The sequence below is a fragment of the Alligator mississippiensis genome, chromosome 11, assembly GCF_030867095.1.
Source record: "Alligator mississippiensis isolate rAllMis1 chromosome 11, rAllMis1, whole genome shotgun sequence".
In the NCBI taxonomy this organism is placed as follows: domain Eukaryota; kingdom Metazoa; phylum Chordata; order Crocodylia; family Alligatoridae; genus Alligator; species Alligator mississippiensis.
The window spans coordinates 7,702,545-7,719,868 of NC_081834.1; the positions used below are offsets into that span (position 1 = coordinate 7,702,545).

The following is a 17,324-nucleotide window of genomic DNA, read 5'->3' on the forward strand; positions in this document are numbered from 1 at the left end:
TTACTGCCAGAGAGCCATCGGTCACTCTCTGTAGAGGCCTTTCCTCAGTGCAAGCATTTCCCAAAGAAGGCAGAAATTCAGTGGCCGACCTGTTATAAAACCTTGATACACAATTCCAGAGTAAAAGTTGGCTTCAAATAGAAGAAAGCTAAAAATATCCCTTGAAATAAATCATTATGATCCTTAATTTTGTAGAGGGTGGTTAACTACTACACTGAATATGGCCAGTTAATTGATGTTAGTACTTGCTTTGGAAATATTAAGTGCTAGCCTGAGGTTAATAATAATATTGTTACAGAGGCTCACCACACACTTTACAAATTCTACATATAGGAGTTATCCATCACTGAAATGAAACCTTCCTTATGGTACAGCTGGTTTCATGGATTCAGAGTCAAAAGACTAAAAGGATCATACGATCATAGAAATGTAGGAGTGGAAAGGACCTCACGAGGTTATCTAGTCCAGTCTCCTGCTCAAGACAGGATCATCCCTGAGTCAACCATCCCAGCCAAAGGGACCGTTAGTAGATCATTGTGTGTGTAACCCTCTGGGTAACACAAGCTATAGAATTTCACCCAATAACCTTTGTATTCAGCCAGTAAGTTGAGTTTGATGGAAGCATCTCAAAAGGCATCCAGGCTTGATTCAAGAACAAGAGACAAAGAATCCATCACTTCTCTTAGGAGTTTGTTCCTCCAGCAGACCACCCGCAGCATTAAAAATGAGCACCCGATTTCTAATTAGAATGTGCAAGGATTTAAAGCAGAGCTATTGGTCCTCGTTCTGCCTTCCTCTGTGTTGATCTGGATTTTATCCCCATTACAGCTCTTGCTTAGACACTGTAATCAAGCTACCTTCTTTGCCATAAGGCGCATAGATTGACCTGTTAAGTCTTTCATTGCTCATGTGTTTTCTCCAGCCTGTGGATCACATTTGTGTGGCTCATCTGTATCCTCTTTCCTATTTTCAATGTTCTTGGATGCCTGAACAGTGCTCGGGCTTTCTGTACTGTTCTCAGCAATGCTGCATGCCAAGCTAATATTGCCTCCCCACTCCTACTCATTCCTCCCTTGTTTATACTTTGATGACAGGGTGTCTTAGGCATCTGGGCTAAGTACAAACAGTCAAAAAGGCTGAATCAGTTCAATCTTCATAGGTTACTCTAAGCTGCATAGATTGAACCAATAAGCAAGTGAACAGACATTCTCTTTTGATTCTGGAGATGCAGCTGCATGCCTGCAGTGGCTTGGGCCAGGAGGTGCTAGAGCTTGCCTCCCTGTTTGGCTGGAGCAGACAGCTTGGGCCAAGGCTAGCTCACAATCCTGCGAGGGGTGGGGGGGAGAGGGGGGTTGCAGGGGAGGTGCAAAGCATCCTGGGATGCTGGGAAACTATGAGTTAATTTGAGTCTGGAGGGGATCTGGGACAGAAGTTCAATAAACTGATTTAAGTTAAATCAGTTAAGTCTGATACTATATCCATCCTGGTTTATCTTAAACCAGTTTCAGCCATTTTGACAACAGTTTATGTGCACTGAACTTCTGTTGTGTTGAAGACTTGAACCAGTTTCCAATCACTTATATCAGTTTCTGTGCAACTTCTGTCCCTAGCTTTGACTTCTCTCTGAAGTTGTCCTTTAGAAGCAAAAAATCAGTTTAGACTTTCAAAAACTGCCTAGAGAAGCTACCTAGGATCAGCAAATGGCAGAACCACCAAGAATTTGTCCTCCACTTGCTAGAAGGGACAAGAACAGGAGAAACCAATCTGGGCCCAGGAGACAAATTAGAAAGATCTGGCTACTCCTTCCAAGGGCCAGATCTGGGTGAAGGTAGTATACTGGTCTTACTTGTCTTAACTCAAGAGGTCTAGTCTAGCCAGCTGACTGGCTCTGTCTACAGCTTCTGGTTGAGCCAGTTTAGCACTGTCATTTTATATCATGACATTGCAGCCCATAGGGCCATTGCGAGTTGGATACCAGAGTAAAATTAAGGTGAGCTGGTTTCACAGGACTCCCTGTTTGACAACATCCACAGATTACATTAACTATTTTCACCTCAGCATCATGCCTGGAGCTCATGTTGAGTTTCCTGTACTCTCTGAGCCCTTGATCCATTGACCCCTTTCCCTAGGTCTAGGTTGACCCCTTTCCCTAGGTCTAGGGTGACCCATTTCCCTAGGTCTAGGTTGCATTCCTTGATTTGGTGCAGTTTTGCACTTGACTGTAGCTCAGCCCTGGTCTAGCTCACCACTTATCTAAATCACTCTATTAGGCTGTACCTATCTCACCATCATTGACCATCTTGATCTTTGTGTCATTTGCAAAGCTTTCTCAGCAGCGATTTTACATTTCCCTCCAGATCTTTTACTCATCTACTGAATAGCACCAGGCTTAGCGTCAGTGCCTGTGATGAGTCACCCGTCCTGTGCCGATTCCCCTGCAGGGATGAAATTATTGTTCAATATTGGGAAGATATGACAGGAAATGGATTATTTTACACTGTGTCTGAAGTATTCACTTTTTGCCACTATCTGAGATGGGACAGCGGGGTAGGTGGACCTGTGGTGCAGCCCAGTATGGCTGCTCTTGCATCCTTATCTTCCTACTGAACACACTCTCAAAATATTATTTCACTTTCCAAGTAAATAGGGAATTTGCCAGTGGAAAAAAAAATGCACGATTTCAACAGTGTGTTCAGTCAGACCCTTGAAAATATGCCATCTTTGCATAAAAAATCTCAACGGTGTCAGCTGTTTTTCAACACAAACCATTTCCTTTGAAAATTCCCGACCCGCCCTGTTCTGACCTCAAAGATATATTGCCTTTTTAACCTCCTCCAGCCCATCTGCTGCATCCTGCAACTTGCTGTTGCCCTTCTGCTCCTTTCCCCTACTCCGTTTACACAGTCAGGGGAGAAGGAGTGGACCGGGAGCTGCAGAACGAACCAGACCCGAAGATGTGAGCTCAGCCTCCCAACAACAGCGGCGCAGGCTTCCTTACCCTCTTGGCCAGGGTGCTCTCATCCAACTAGGAGGTGCCATGTCTGAAGGATAAGGTTTAGCTAAGTAAAATCCTTGGCTGCTGCTATTATTTTGAGCAAAGAGGATGATTGGTGCCAGTGGTAGTTATTTATCTTGGCTCAGAGAAGAACTGTGACCTCTACCTCCCTTCGTATAGGCTCCTCTATACTCAACAGTTTGGAGTCACTGCCGATCCAGGTTTTCTTCCAACTATTTAAAGGCCTGTGAAGTCAGGGGACAGGTTTTCAGGGAGGAAATTGCATTCAGACTGGCTGCCTTCCCCGGGAGATGGGACCGTAGGGAGGGGGGCACTTCGCTGCTGGACGGAGTGGGAGGGGTGCAGGGCTACAAGAAGACCAGGGGGAAGAGAACAATGCAAGGGTCCATTAAGGTCTTCGCGGAGGAGAAGAAGATTATGTGAGGGACCTGTTGGGATTTTTGGAATGAGAGGGGAGTTTTGGGAAGATCTGAATTTATTGGGGCTGCCGGATGTTGTGACATTAATGAGAGAGGTTGTTATCAGGTTAACTGAGGTGGGTATCAGATTGGGACTGCTTCATTTTTCCCCATCTATAAAATAGGGAGAATGAAACTGCTGTAAAGCGCTTTGAGGTCTACTGTATACGAGGTAGGCAATAGCATTATCCTTATGTGGGATGGCTAATTGATTGGATGAGCTGTGGCAGGGCATTGTCATATTAATGGGGGTGGGAAGATGCCATTTAATTTGTGGGAGACAGGGAAGAATTAACTGAGACTAGGGGAGTGATACATAATTTAGATCACGGTGCCCTGGGGACAGAAATAATTAGGATGGCTGAATAGCAGGGAACCTGAGGGTGTGTTTGTGTTCACATTTGGGTGCTTAAATGAATTGGCGGTAACCCAGGAGGCAGAGCTCATTTCAGGGTGTGGGTGAAGGAGTAGGAAAGGTAGAGAAGAGAGGAAATGTTTCTATCTCTCTCCTACCTCATACCTTTCTCTCCTGTCCCTCCTTCACAAGGGATTTATCCCCATTTTTCTACCTAATTTGATACTAGTAAAGTGGATGAAGAGAAGTGAAAGGTTGTAGAGAGCTCCTCACCTAGGGAGACGGGAGCCTCCAAAACCTACCGGTGTGCCAAAGTATCACCTAAGAAACTGGTGATGCTACTTGATCACTTGTAGATGGGACAGTGTTTTAGGGATACAGAGGATAGTGGAAGAGCAGCTGGCACGTACGCCCCACAGCGGGATCCCCAACCCAGCAAAGGGGAGGAGAGTTGGGAAGCCCCTCCCCACCACATAGTGCTCTAGCTCATCCACTTCTGCTTTATGCAAATATATGTAAATGTGACTCTGCTGTTATTATATTGACTGATGGTGGCAGGTGTGGTAATGTTCTGCAGCAGAGGAGACAGGCCATTTGTCCCAATGCTGCTGTTTCCCAATGCTGAGTGTTGATGCTTGTGCCCCTTGCAGCAGTGATCAGCTGGCGATACCCAGAAACTGCAGTTGGTTTGCAGGTTGTCTTCATCTGCATGTAGCTTGGTCCAGAAAGGGCTTGATGATATGAGGATACAGGAGTGTCTAAAAAAGAATAGACAATTCATCAGTGGTTCCTTTCTAAATAATCTAACTCTGTAAATCTGGTGTGGATTGTAGCATTGAAACTATCCAACGCAAGGAGGTACCACCTCCATTTTAATAGCTGATTTGGAAAGGGCCCTGGAAGTTGGTGTTAAGGTCTGCAGAAGAGGATGAGGGATGGCTGGTTACTTCAGATGACACCTACGTAACATAGTAGGCAACCATCTGGATCCTGGTGTATGCATAAGAGGTCTAGTCAGATGCCTGATGAATCCACTTGTTTGGAGTCCTGCAGCCATCGTGCCAAGACCTTTGACATATACACCTAGGCAAGAGTATGGAGGCTGCCCAAGACCTACCTTCCCCACTTTGGACCATCAAGACAGAATCCAAATGCCAGACTAAATCCAGATGTTCAGGGCCTCGATGGTTGCAGCCGCTGCCAGAAAGCAATGGGTAAGAACTTCTGCTGACTGCCTAACACCGCGGTGAGGGTGCATTGATGTCCCTTAGCCTTTCTCCAACCAAGGAGTACCCACAAGGCAGTGGGGGCTAGGTTTTTGAGGCACCCTGTACTCACCTTCCTCTGGACACTGCAACACTGTGGTACTTTACAGGACCTACCCCACCACAAGTAGTCCTACCACGTTGCCACGAGGCCCTCCAGTTGGTTCAAGACCCAAGACCAACATGTAATGCATTGGTTACTTCTATGCGAGTGAGTGGGCCATGCTGCCTCCCAGCGGTCATTCTGCAGAAAAAATAGGGGACCTACAGCTAATCCCAGCAACATCTGTTCTCCTGTTGGACAAATGGCAGAAGACAGTCTTCTTGAAGCAGGAAGGAGTCTCAGTCCTCACCCCTGCGCGTGCAACTTTTGTCCTATGACAAACATGTCTTCTTCTCACCACGTGCTTTGCTACTTCTCCTTCCACCATAAGGAGACAGTCACGCTCACTGCCCAGTGGTGAATATTTAATTATCCACAGAAATCAAATTAAAAAAACCCAGCAACAATCCAGATGAAGGTACCTTGCCAATGATGCAAAGTACAAGGAAGGAGGGGAGCGATTCTCCAGCGTCACTGGTATGCAGGTACGTGTGTCCTGCCGCTAAATGGTTAATTATTTAGGCATAACAAATCCCTACCTCTGTATATCAGTTCTTGCTAAACAAACGCAGGGTTGGCAGTGGGTGTGAGAGGGAGTGGAATAAGGTGGACTTCTTGGCCAGGACTGGACGCATTCGTGCCAAATAACTTCAGAAGACTGGCTGGGGAAACGGTACGTTCAGTGTTCTTACAGTACGTGAAGTCATGAGACACCTCTGGTTTGCTCTGGGTGCAAACACTTGGGCCAGCCTTCAGCGTGGTTTTTCCCTGCTGATCCCCCCCCACTATCACATTTTACTCAGTGTTGCCAGAGTTAATGCATTCCTGAGCGCCTGTGTGGTGTGAGTCTCTGCAGGCTGAACTGCAGTACTTATCCTCAAGGGAGGATTAGCAGGCGGATATAGCTTAATATTTCATTATGGGCGAAACAAACTTCCACAGGCTGAAAACCTGTGCGTGGCTCTCTCTACTGCTTATAGTCGGGGCTTGGCTAGGAAAAAGCCGACGATCTCCTGGCATGCCAACGCAGTGGGACTCCATACCCACCCCCTGTGAAGGCTACCATAAGGGTGGACCGAGGCAGGGATAAATGAACCTAAATAGATTAGTAGATCTAGTACTAATCATCGACAAAGGAGCATCCATCATTGGCACCGGTAGGAATGACGCTCACTCGATTTTTTGGGATAACTGTTGAGATCATCGGTGAAGGAGGGTAAAAAGAAACATAAAAATGAATTTTAAAAAAAGAACCACCCCCCGTGTAAATTAGCAAATAACCTTCCTACATTGATCTCATAATTCCTGGGAAATTAAGAAAATAAAAGCTGTCAAAATGGTAATCACTAAAGAAAAAGAAAAAAAAAGAAACCAACATGAGTGAGAGTTGGCAAGTCTGCTAGTAGAATGACTACTGTACTGGAAAATTACTGAGTGCTGTTTATAAAGGCAATCAGACAAGAATGTTAGTTTTGGAGCCCGACCTTCGGCATCAGCAGCTGTATTATTGTACTAGATTCCTAGTATTTTTCCCCAAAAAAACCTTTTTGTGACTGGGTGTGGCACAACCTGCTACCAAAATCAAGACTCACCTGATTATTTTGACCCAAACTTAGCTCAGGCACAAAGAATAGCTTGAGAAATGTCATATCATGGCATGTGGGAGTGGAAAAGGACCTGCATATTTCAGTGATTTCAAAAGGGCTACTTGTAAACTATTTATACATGCTTTCCTTTCCCTTAGCAGCTCTGCACAAAAGACACCAAAGCATCAATACCAACATTTCTTGGAAATCTCTCCATTTCTGTTTGCTAAAAAATCTGGGGTGAAATCCTGGCACCATTGAAGTCCCTGGGAGTTTTGCCATGATTTCAATAGAAACGATATTTTATCCATGGGATATATGCTTAGTAACATTGAAAGCAACTGTAACATCATGACGCAGAGCTAATTGGTGCTACCAATTATGGTTTAATAACACTGATTAGATCTGAAGTTTTGTCACCTGTGGCATAAATAGCATAATGTAGTGTTCAGAAAAAAATAATACATGTTGAGTGAGGCTATTAACACCTATGCCAAGTAGATTCTGGAACTGCATTGTTTTGATGTCTGTGGTTTTGAGCAACATTTCAAGTTTGGTGATTTTACTTTATACCATTTTTCCTGGTGTCCTTTATTCACTTAGTAATAGTGGGGGTAATCCAGGATCCAGGATAATAAAAATGATTAAACTATTCTTACTTCAGAGGTGTCATAGATCAAGTCTTAGTGCAGATGCAGAGGCATTAATTTTCCAGTGGCATGGAGGGGAGGGGAAAAAGTAATCAACACATGGAGTGTGTGTTAGCTCATGTGTGTAAGTGTGTATCCGCTATGCTTTTTATGTAAATAAATGCACTTAGTGGAGCTATTCGGGCATGCATGTAATGACCATACGCAGGGCTTGAGACAGGAATAGCTGGGCTGTGATACTTAGGAAGTCAGGCAAAATGTTGCATTGATCCCTTTTGCTAAATGGTATGAAACGATGAATCTATGAAAAAACCTCAGCGTACTCTTGTTGCCCTCGCTCTCCTTATCCTCTAATGCCACCCAAGTATTTGCCAACATACCTCATTGCATCTCACCCAGACCTTTGACTGCAGGCTCTTCGAACAAATTATGGTTCATATAAGCAACCGCTAGACCCAAGTTTAGACACAAAACAGTGCAGGACCCAAGTGTTTCTAGGGAGCCTGTTTCAGGCACAGGCAAGTTAGTAAAATGGTTTTTGTTAGGTTAATGATGACTACACGCTGTAGAAAGATCAGATCAAGAGCTGATCCTCCAAAGGAAATTTAAAGTTTGCTCCAGGGCCCTCCTGGAAAAATGTTGCCAAAGCAGATCAGACAAAGCACTCCCAGACTCCTCCGAAGAGATACCCAGGGTCAGAGGTTGAGGAAGACTTAAGAGGCAGAGATTTTACACAGCTCTCTACTCAGATTGCATGACCTGACTATCCCAGCCCTTCGGGAGAGCTGCAGACAGACATACACACCCTGAAGTGCTGAATCAGCAACCACAGCTGCCATTCCAGGGGTTAACCACCTCTGTTTGAAAACCTAGCACCCTCTTTTTAAAACTTGGCCACCATTTGGGAGTCTCCAGCTCTGAAATGCCTGTGCAGCACACTAAAAATGACTGGAGATAAAACCATCCGCAGGATTGTGAGAAAGATGAGTTTGTGTCATGTATATCATTCAACCCTTGTTGGATCTGGGAGAGAGGGTCTCAAGTGACTCCCTGTACAGCACTCACATTTTTTAACCAAAGATAATGTTAGCACCTGGGAGGGGAAAATGAATAAAGAAAGGCTGAAGTCTCAAGCAATCCCTGAGATCATGTTGCACTCTTATTACATGACTTGAAGCCAAATGCTATATATGATATACACAGATGGCTCACTTAAAATAGGGGTTGCCTGAGCGTTTGAAGTTAGAGCAATTAAATTACTTTTGACATTGTTATAAGCAAAATGCTTAAGTAAAAAAAAAAAGGGGGGGGGAGGGGTACAAGGGGGCTTATTTTAAGATGTGTCCAGGTGTGTACATCAGGTCTAATGACAGTGTAGTCAGGGAAACCCATCTGGGTTGTAATTCAATAGGAAATGTACAGGGATGCTCTGTGTGCATCTCATTTTCGTGCAGGCATAGACATTACTTATCAGGCAGTCTGTCATGGATGGTAATTATGCTCGTGTTCTGCTTCACATTCCAACGAGCTTGCAGCCGGCAGCAGTCTTTGCATTTAATTAGCAGTGCTATCAATAAAGAGCAAATCCTTTGCATCTCCACTCTTACTCTAGTCAACAGCCGTAATGTAGGAATCCAGTGGCAGCAGGTTTGTCTCTTAAAGACTTTAGAAATGAGTTTTCTTGAGGACAACGATGGATGTCTAAGGATGTCAGAAAAGATCAAGGACTCATCAATATTTTTGGTTTAACTGGAGCACCTTTTGTAATAGCTCTCAGTTTTAATGAGGATTTCACTTCAAGACTAGCTCTTAATGGGGATAATTTCAATATGATCTGTCAGTTGTAAGAGTCTGTGAACACAGAAGGGAATCTGCATGAGCAAGGTGTATATGTATCAGTTATCCCAGAGTATATTGTAGGTATAAAATTGAAATAAAGTAAATACAGGTGCTAGAGTGGACACCTCTGCAGTGTTTCTGTATTTCTTCCCTTAGCTTCCCCTCTCTGACACGGAGACAAGATACTGGGGTAGATGAGCCTCTGGTCTGGCCCAGTATAGCATTTCTTATATTCTTATGGATGAAAAACTAACGAGTTTATGTTGAGAGAGAGGCTGGACTCTGCACCCCACTGTCCCAAGAACCACGCGCTGCCATGTGCCTGCTGCGAGCGGGTGGTCAGTGGACACACACACACACACACACACAAATATACAGACACACACATGCATATGCAGACACAGACACGTGCACGTACACACACACACGGAGATGCACACGCACACATACCCAGCAGGTAGGTGTGTGTGGGGGGAAGGGACGGGGTGAGGGAGAGGGAAGGGGCTGGGGAGGCCAGATTGAGAATGGGGGTGGGGGAGTGTGTCTCTGTGCCCGCTCCCAGGAGCAGGGCCAGGGATGGGGAGGGCAAGGGCAGCGGTGTCCCTCTGCGGCCGCACACGTGCCACCCGGCCAGATAGTGTGGGGAACTCAAACACAGTGGCCGCCACTGCCGCCACACCCCACACCGCTTTCCCATGGCCGGTCGCACGTGCAGCTCCACGGGCTGCTGATGAGCAGCACGCAAGGTGCCAGGTGCATCAGCAGCCCATGGAGCTGCACGTGCAACCAGACGCAGGAAAACAGTGCGACAGCTGTGGTGTGGGGTGATGGTGGTGGCGGCCACCACATGTGATCCCCACCCTGCCAGCCTGCTGGCTGAGCAGCACATGTGTGGCCCGTGGAGGGGCACTGCGGCCCCCCCTCCTCCTGGCCCTCTTCCTGAGAGCGGGCACAGAGAGCGAGGAGGGTCGGGTGCTGCGGTGTGCCACATGGGGCTGACGGTGTCCAGCACCCAGTGAGCCCCTTCTCCAGGTAGGAAGCAAACTATGGGAAGGTGCCGGGGGAGAAGCTGCCACTGTGCCCCAGGGCATGCTCCATCCCTGCCTGCCTGCCCACCCGCGCATACCCCTACATCCTTTCTAAGTACCCTGGAGGGTACGCATATTCCCAGTTGACAACCCCTGCTCTACAACTTACAGTCAAACTGGCCCCTGGTTCTTCAGGCCTGGTATCCCATTACTTACAGTAGCCAACATCAGATGCTATAGGGAGATGCATAAAACTCCCATTGTGCACCTTCCAGTGATTGTCCATGAAAGAAATTTCTTCCTGATCCAAGCGGAGGCCTTAAAACCTAGGTGTTGAGAACATTTGCAATTTTATCGAGTGTGAGCACAGCCACTGGTTTGACTCCTGAAATAATACTTTGCATTTGCGTAGTGCCGCTGAGGATCAGAAAGTGCTTTAGAAACCTTAGAGTGTTAAGCCTTCCAGTGTCATTATGAATGAACAAAAGTGACCTATGGAAGCACAGGCTGAATGAAGGAACGAGGTTATTAGCTGACAGCAGAGAATGAGTGTTAAGCCTTAATGCAATAATGCTGTGAAGTATCTCAGGACCTGCACCACAAAGCGGATAACAGATTAAGTGCACCGTTAATCTGTTGACATGCAATAATCCCCATGTGTGAAAAGTCACAGTCTTCTCTCCTCTCTCTTGCTTCGGCACATTAGATAAAGTCCTCTTACACTCAGACAATCAGAATCCTGTTTTTTTGCTGAGTAGGGAACAGATCGAATTCAGAGTTGGTAGGAAGGGAGCTGCAGATCCACCAATTTCAGGGCGCGTCCACACAAGAGGTTTGTCCACCCAGTTGACTAATTAGCTGTACAGTAAATATCTGGGCATCTACACATGTGCCCCCACTAGGCTGGAGTAAACTAATTTACTCTGCAGCAGGACAGTACTCGTGCATACAAGTATTATCCTGCTGCAGAGTAAAAATCTCCGCAGCAGTGCACGTGTAGACACTGACCCAGGTGGCCGGGGCATGAGGGTGCTTCAGTACAGGAGCTGCCTGCCAGTTAGCCCCACACTAAGCACCCTCGAGCCCCAGCCAGCCACTCTGCAACACATTGAGCTGAAGGCAGCAGCCCCATGTTGGCAGGCTGACCCCGCTCCTCCGACCCGGCTCAACGTGCTGCAACCCTGGGCTCACGCGCGGACACGCACCCAGCAGCAATGAATTCCAGAGCAGTAAGCTCCAGAGTTTATTGCTGAACTTTAATAGGCACATGTAGACATGCCCTCAGTGGAGTAGCATCTGCTTCCACCATCTCTAAGCTTGGCCACACTCGTTTAGTGAGCATCCTCAATCCGTTTTCCAGACAGTCTGCACAATTTGAACCAAGTATACGGTTTGTGCAGCATTTTGAAGACTCTAAGCTGACGAGCATTTTTTAACCAGAATCCTGATCTTTGGCACAAGAAATGTGAAGTCAAGCCAATCAGATCTTGGGCACATAACCTACCAGAAACTATATTTGAGACTAATTGTTGTTTCTTGGTATTTTGCTTTGGATTTGCAGAAGGAACATCTGCTTGGCATCTGCATGTTGCATTCCAGTGTTTTCATCTGTAAAGTGAAAGAATGGGCATGAATATTGTATTGGGTTTACCCAGTGTCACTTTTTATATGCGCCTGGTGCTTGTTTGACTAAGTCTGCACATTAATCACACGCTAGATCTCTGCATGGTGCTGCTTCCCAGATTTTATACATGTACTGTGGGATGTCTTACATTTCAAACAGCCACTGCAGAGCCTGAGCCTGAGGAAGGATGCTTGGCATGTTGGCTCCTTTAGGGGAAAAAATTGGCCTTGTCCATAGGGTTTGAGTGGACAAGGCCCTTAATAAGTAGCCAAGACACTGCATCATGCTTCAGTTTCCTCGTGTGAAAGGGAGGGAATGATCCTAGCCCACTCTGGGAGCCAACAGATGAGAGATGCTGTGGAAATGCTAAGGGTCGTATTAGGGGGAGGTTGTTAGTCACAAAGGAAATGAAGCATCTCTTTCCTCTGGCTTTCAACAGAAACTGGGCCACACTGGACACATCTGTCCTGCTTCTGCAGCAGTGTCAAAGCACTGCTATTAAGCACACCTTGCTCAGCTCTGCTTTCTGTGCACAGGTCAAAGGGAATATGAGGTGGTTTCTGCCTGCTCACCACCAATCTCAAGAACTTGGGAGATGGAGAATGGCGAGGGGAGCTCTTGGGGCAGCTTCATGTCCTTATTTCCAGGGTTAGCACACGCAGAACAGGAGCAGATGAGCAGAGCAGTCTTGAGAAGCATGGTCCTGAGACTGCTGCAGAAGCACACTAGTTGCACCCTCTTTAAGACTGTGAAACTTTATAATGTACAGAAGCGGTGAAGTCCAACGCAACCGAGTTCTGGTCAAGGCCCAAGACAGAGGACTGGGAGATGTGATCTACAAGTCAGACATTGGGCAAGTCATTTTGGTTAGGCACAGAAGTGCAAGGGATCTCGAGGATCGTGTAGTCCAAGCCAGGCAAAAGTTTGCCCCGCACGCAAGCTATTATTATGATGTCCCCCTTTAAAACATGCTAAATAAGTTGCTGAATCAGCCCTAGAAATAGTCTGTAGTGAAAGAGTAAGTTGAACACTATTGATCAGTAGAGCCATTGTAAAAGTTCATCCCTGCGTCCAGATGGGAGTACATTAGTGTTAGTGCGTTTGGACTCATATTCTCAGTAAAAGCAAACCTTCACTTTTGGAGACTGTAAGTACCTTGAATGCTAGGTGTTCCCTAGTGCTCCTGGATCTTGTAGGACTATATGAGGAGACTGGTTTGCAATGGGATGTTGGCCAAATACATGCCTTAGTGTTTGGGAGTAAGGGAAGCACCAGACTGCTAAAAGAGCAATAAGGACCCATCTGGCTGTCTTGAGCAATGTCAGCTATCATGGACCTCGTTCCCTAGCCGAGGTGCTCTGTGGCAAACAAGTAGAGGAGCTGGGTATGTGGTGGAGGGCAATGGTGGCATTAGGACAGCTGTCTCCATCTATTAAGGAGTAGCTCCAGTCTTGAAGCTAGAGCAGCCTTCATGTCACTATAACTTATGCTTGACTATCCACAGTGCCGAAGCACCATTCCAGCAGGCAAAATTGGCTGGAGTCTGAGGATATTCATGCCGCATCCATTTGATCCCAGCCGTACTTCATATGCCGGGGGGGCGTTGCAGGGAGCGAATTCTCAATGGGATAAATCCCTCCTTTCGTGCCAGCACAACAGTGCATAGGTGACTGCTGTCTCAGCACCATGCGGCCCACTTGATGGCCCAGGTGGGGCTCGCTGAAAGCTAGTGTTGAAGGTAGCATCCTAGTCCACCGTAAAACCTGGACAAAAACTCCTGGTTTTGCTTTCCAAGATGTCCGTGGTTTGTAGCCAAGCTGACAGTTAAAGCCCAACCACAAAAACAACAGCAGTGACAGGAGAAATAGGACTTTTCATTTTCTTTTGAAATTAGGGAGGAAGAAAACCCCCTCAAATGTGACAGCTTCACTTCCTGTGCCAAACTTTCTTTACGCAGTCTGACAGATGCTGTCACATTGACCCGTTTCCAGCAGAGCAGCGATGCAAGCAAGCAGATGACTTCTCTACACGGGTCATTGAGAAACTCGCCTGTTATCCTGAAGCAGGGGCATCGTGCTCCCTGGGAAACGGGACAGAGAGACTCGCGGAGGCCCTGCCCTTCCATGAGGGGCTTTTTTTAAAAAAAGTTGATTTTAAATGGATTTCCCTCATCGAGGGAAAGCCCATTTCCTGGCTGTGATCACATTGGGTCTGTCGAGACTGGGGACCAGATGTCCTGGGCGGGATGGCCCCGCACGTGCCCTGTCCACTTGCTGTTGTATGGACACTCAAAGGGTAGCAAAGATGCTCTGAGAGCAGCTCCAGCGGCTGTTTTCAAGCAGGCTCCAAACTGCATCTTGAGAGCAGTAGAGAGGGATGTCACCGAACGTGTCTCAGTTTTGGAGCGTGCGTGCAGGACCAGGCGGGCAGGGCATGCTTGGGAAAGGCTGGTCAAGACGCTGCGGTGCTGTAAAGCTGCCCATTGTTACTTGCTTTTCACCTTCTTTCCTATTTGACCAATGTGAAAATAATGCTCCTGCTTTCTTGTAGCCATCTGATAAGCCCTCGGGTCCCAAAACAGATCGGAAATCACATCTGTGTTCATCACTACTACTTGGATCTGCTATCAGAGATCACTTTTAGGGACCGCATTTGAAATGCATAATGGGACCTGATCCACAACCTTTCCCCTGACTTTGCTTGGGGACTGGATCAGGCGCCTTGTGCTGATCCTTCTCATACCAGCGATGTTCACTCTTTTACGTGGCAGTTTCCTGCCACTCTGTTATGTCCCACCTGCTGGGCAGGGGGGAAAAGGAGGTGGGTTTCTCTCATTCAAAGCAACAGAAAACACCAAAACCGCTGCTCCCCTTTGCTGAAGTCAGGCCATGACCTCACTGTTGACAGCATCTCAGAAATAACTGGCAGTCCGTAAGCCACCCATCCCAGAGGAACATGGTCGGGATAGCTTCTGCCAAGAAAGCATTTTTATCTCTGATTTTCTCCTCTCCTTCCTTTGCCAGTTGCTGTAGATTGCAGTCAGATGTGGACATTAGTTCAACGGGGTCTGAACAGCTGCTTTCCTGACCCCGTGGCCTCCTTCCTCCTCATCTTCTCCTTCGGGGACCGGCTCTTTTGCCCAGTTAGGCCCTTCCACTTCTTGCGCAGTGACAGCCCCCAGCCCCGGGTCAAATCGGTGGGAGGCTGGTTAATAGCCTCCATGGGCCAGGCTAGTCTTGTCCATCTTGTCTCCAGATCAGATGACTTAGCTGGCATTTTCCCATTCCATTAGAAGAATACCAGGATGAGGAGAGGCTCCAAAATGATCATCCAGCAAAATCCTTTTCATGTCTCCCAGGCTGTTTTCACCACCAATTCATTGTCCGTTACTTTAACACACAGAAACATCTGATTGAGGCCCCTGTTTCACGGCAGACAGCGGGTGGCCAATCTGTGATATCTCAACCCATCCCGTGCCCTTCTCAAACTAAGTGGTTTCTGCCTTAGCTGCAAGAGTGACCTTCAGCTCACCAGCACTGTGCTCGTCCCTGATAACAGTTGACAAATGGATTAACAACGAGGACGTGGGATAATTGTGTGTCTGTAGCTCTTGTCGTAATGTTCTTGGTTTTTCCCTTGAAGAGCGGCAGCATTTGATCCTTCTGCTTTCTTTTCCTTCCTTTTGGAAAAGTAAACTTTTAACCAACATTTAAAAAAAATAATCTTGCTCCAAAGAGTCTTGATATGCATCCCGCTCCCGCCTGTTAGAGCTCTCCGCACATTTTTGAGGAATCTTCTTACTTCTCTGAGCCACAGATGGCCATTAGTAACCTAGAAATCAGGTGACAAGGAAGAGACTCCCTCCCAGTTTTCAATAACAGCCTAGCAAACCAACTCTCAGAGAAACCTGCCTTTGCCCCTTGTTGTTCCAGGCTTTCATTCAGTCCAGGAATGCCTGTAATTAGAGGGAACATCTTCCTCACTGCCAGATTGCAGGAAGTGCTAAGATGGATGCTTTTTATGTATTTATAAAAGACCCCCCCCGCCCACCTTGAAACCCAGATTCTTCCCAGATGTTATCACATTGTTCCCCGGAGCAGCGCTACCCATAATTGTGCTTAGTTTGGGGGTAGATCTGCCTCCGACTAGAATATCAACAGCTGCAGGAGGAAAAAAGCCTCATCTTGGAGCTGATCTTGGCTCTGGTCTGGCAGAGACTAGTGTCCACATGAGGGGCTAGATTTATTTCCCATTGACCTTAATGGATGTCAAGCCAGGCTCTATGAGTTGGTAACAGGCCTACTTAACCTGTGTAAATACTCTTAGCACCAGCACCCTCCATATTTTGCAGGAGTCCCAGCACATGCCAGAGTTGCCCAACAGACCTTCAAAAAGACCTTCATTTACTCTCAGCCCAGCTTGTTGTTAAGGGGAAACAATGGCATTAGAAACAAGCTAAAAGAAGAAGCAACCTTAAAATAATGGAGGATGTTTTAAGGGGAGAAAAGTCATCCAGATTCGAATGTTTGAACCACATCTGCTTTGAATCAACACAATGGGAGCCCTTTGGGAAGTGTAATCTTGTCTTGTTAAAGACTGGTTGAGTTGTAGCTGTTACGCTCCTATATGCTAATAGGAGGAACGTGGTCCTTTAGCCAACATTTTTAGGGCTTCTGAACTTCAAAACAGACAGTGTCCTAATCAAACAGGCAGTCAGACACAGAGCCCTGGGAAGGGGAGTATTTACAGCCACTCTGAACGGGAGCTAGAACCAACAGGGCTACACCAGTGGTTCAGTTAGGTGCTGCTCTAGGGAGGCATTACTTGCAAGCAGTCAGGGTTGCCTGCCCTTGAACAGTGGAAAAGGAGTTTTGCAAACAAGTCTCCTATGAGCTAAACGGAGCAGTGGCTGGGATGCTGAGCACATTAGACTCACTAGCACACATGCCAGATGGCCATCCGCCGGGCCCTTTCCAGCGTACCGCAGACTTTAGTTGAAAAAGGTGCATGCTTGTAATTCCTGGTTCTGTGCGGTCTGGGCCTTGGATGGGTAGCCTGTTTCTCAGGGATCCCAAGCACAGAGCCGGGCTCCATCCTCCTTACGTTTCTTATCTGTCTTCTTATCAGATGGGTGACCGGCCACTGGAGCCCCTGCTCGGCCACCTGTGAGAAAGGCATCCAGCACCGGGAAGTGACTTGTGTGTACCAGTTGCAGAACGGCACCTACGTCAACACCAGAGACCTCTACTGCCTTGGCCACAAACCAGCAACGATTCAGAGCTGCGAGGGCCGCGACTGCCTTTCTATCTGGGAGGCATCGGAGTGGTCCAAGGTAGGAACTGGATCTCAAGGGGGAACCAGGCTGCATGCAGAAATCCAGGTGCTGAGTGCTCTGGGCCT

General features: G+C 47.0%; 1 protein-coding gene across 2 annotated transcripts in view; it reads left to right on the forward strand.

Annotated features, from left to right (window-relative positions):
• ADAMTS17 (ADAM metallopeptidase with thrombospondin type 1 motif 17) overlaps nt 1-17,324 on the forward strand; it is a 261,444-nt gene that overhangs the window by 211,676 nt on the left and 32,444 nt on the right. For both annotated transcript variants that reach the window (XM_019477538.2, XM_019477539.2), the window contains one exon: nt 17,052-17,256. In XM_019477538.2, the coding sequence (XP_019333083.1) occupies nt 17,052-17,256 (205 nt within the window). The remainder of the gene's footprint in view (nt 1-17,051; nt 17,257-17,324) is intronic.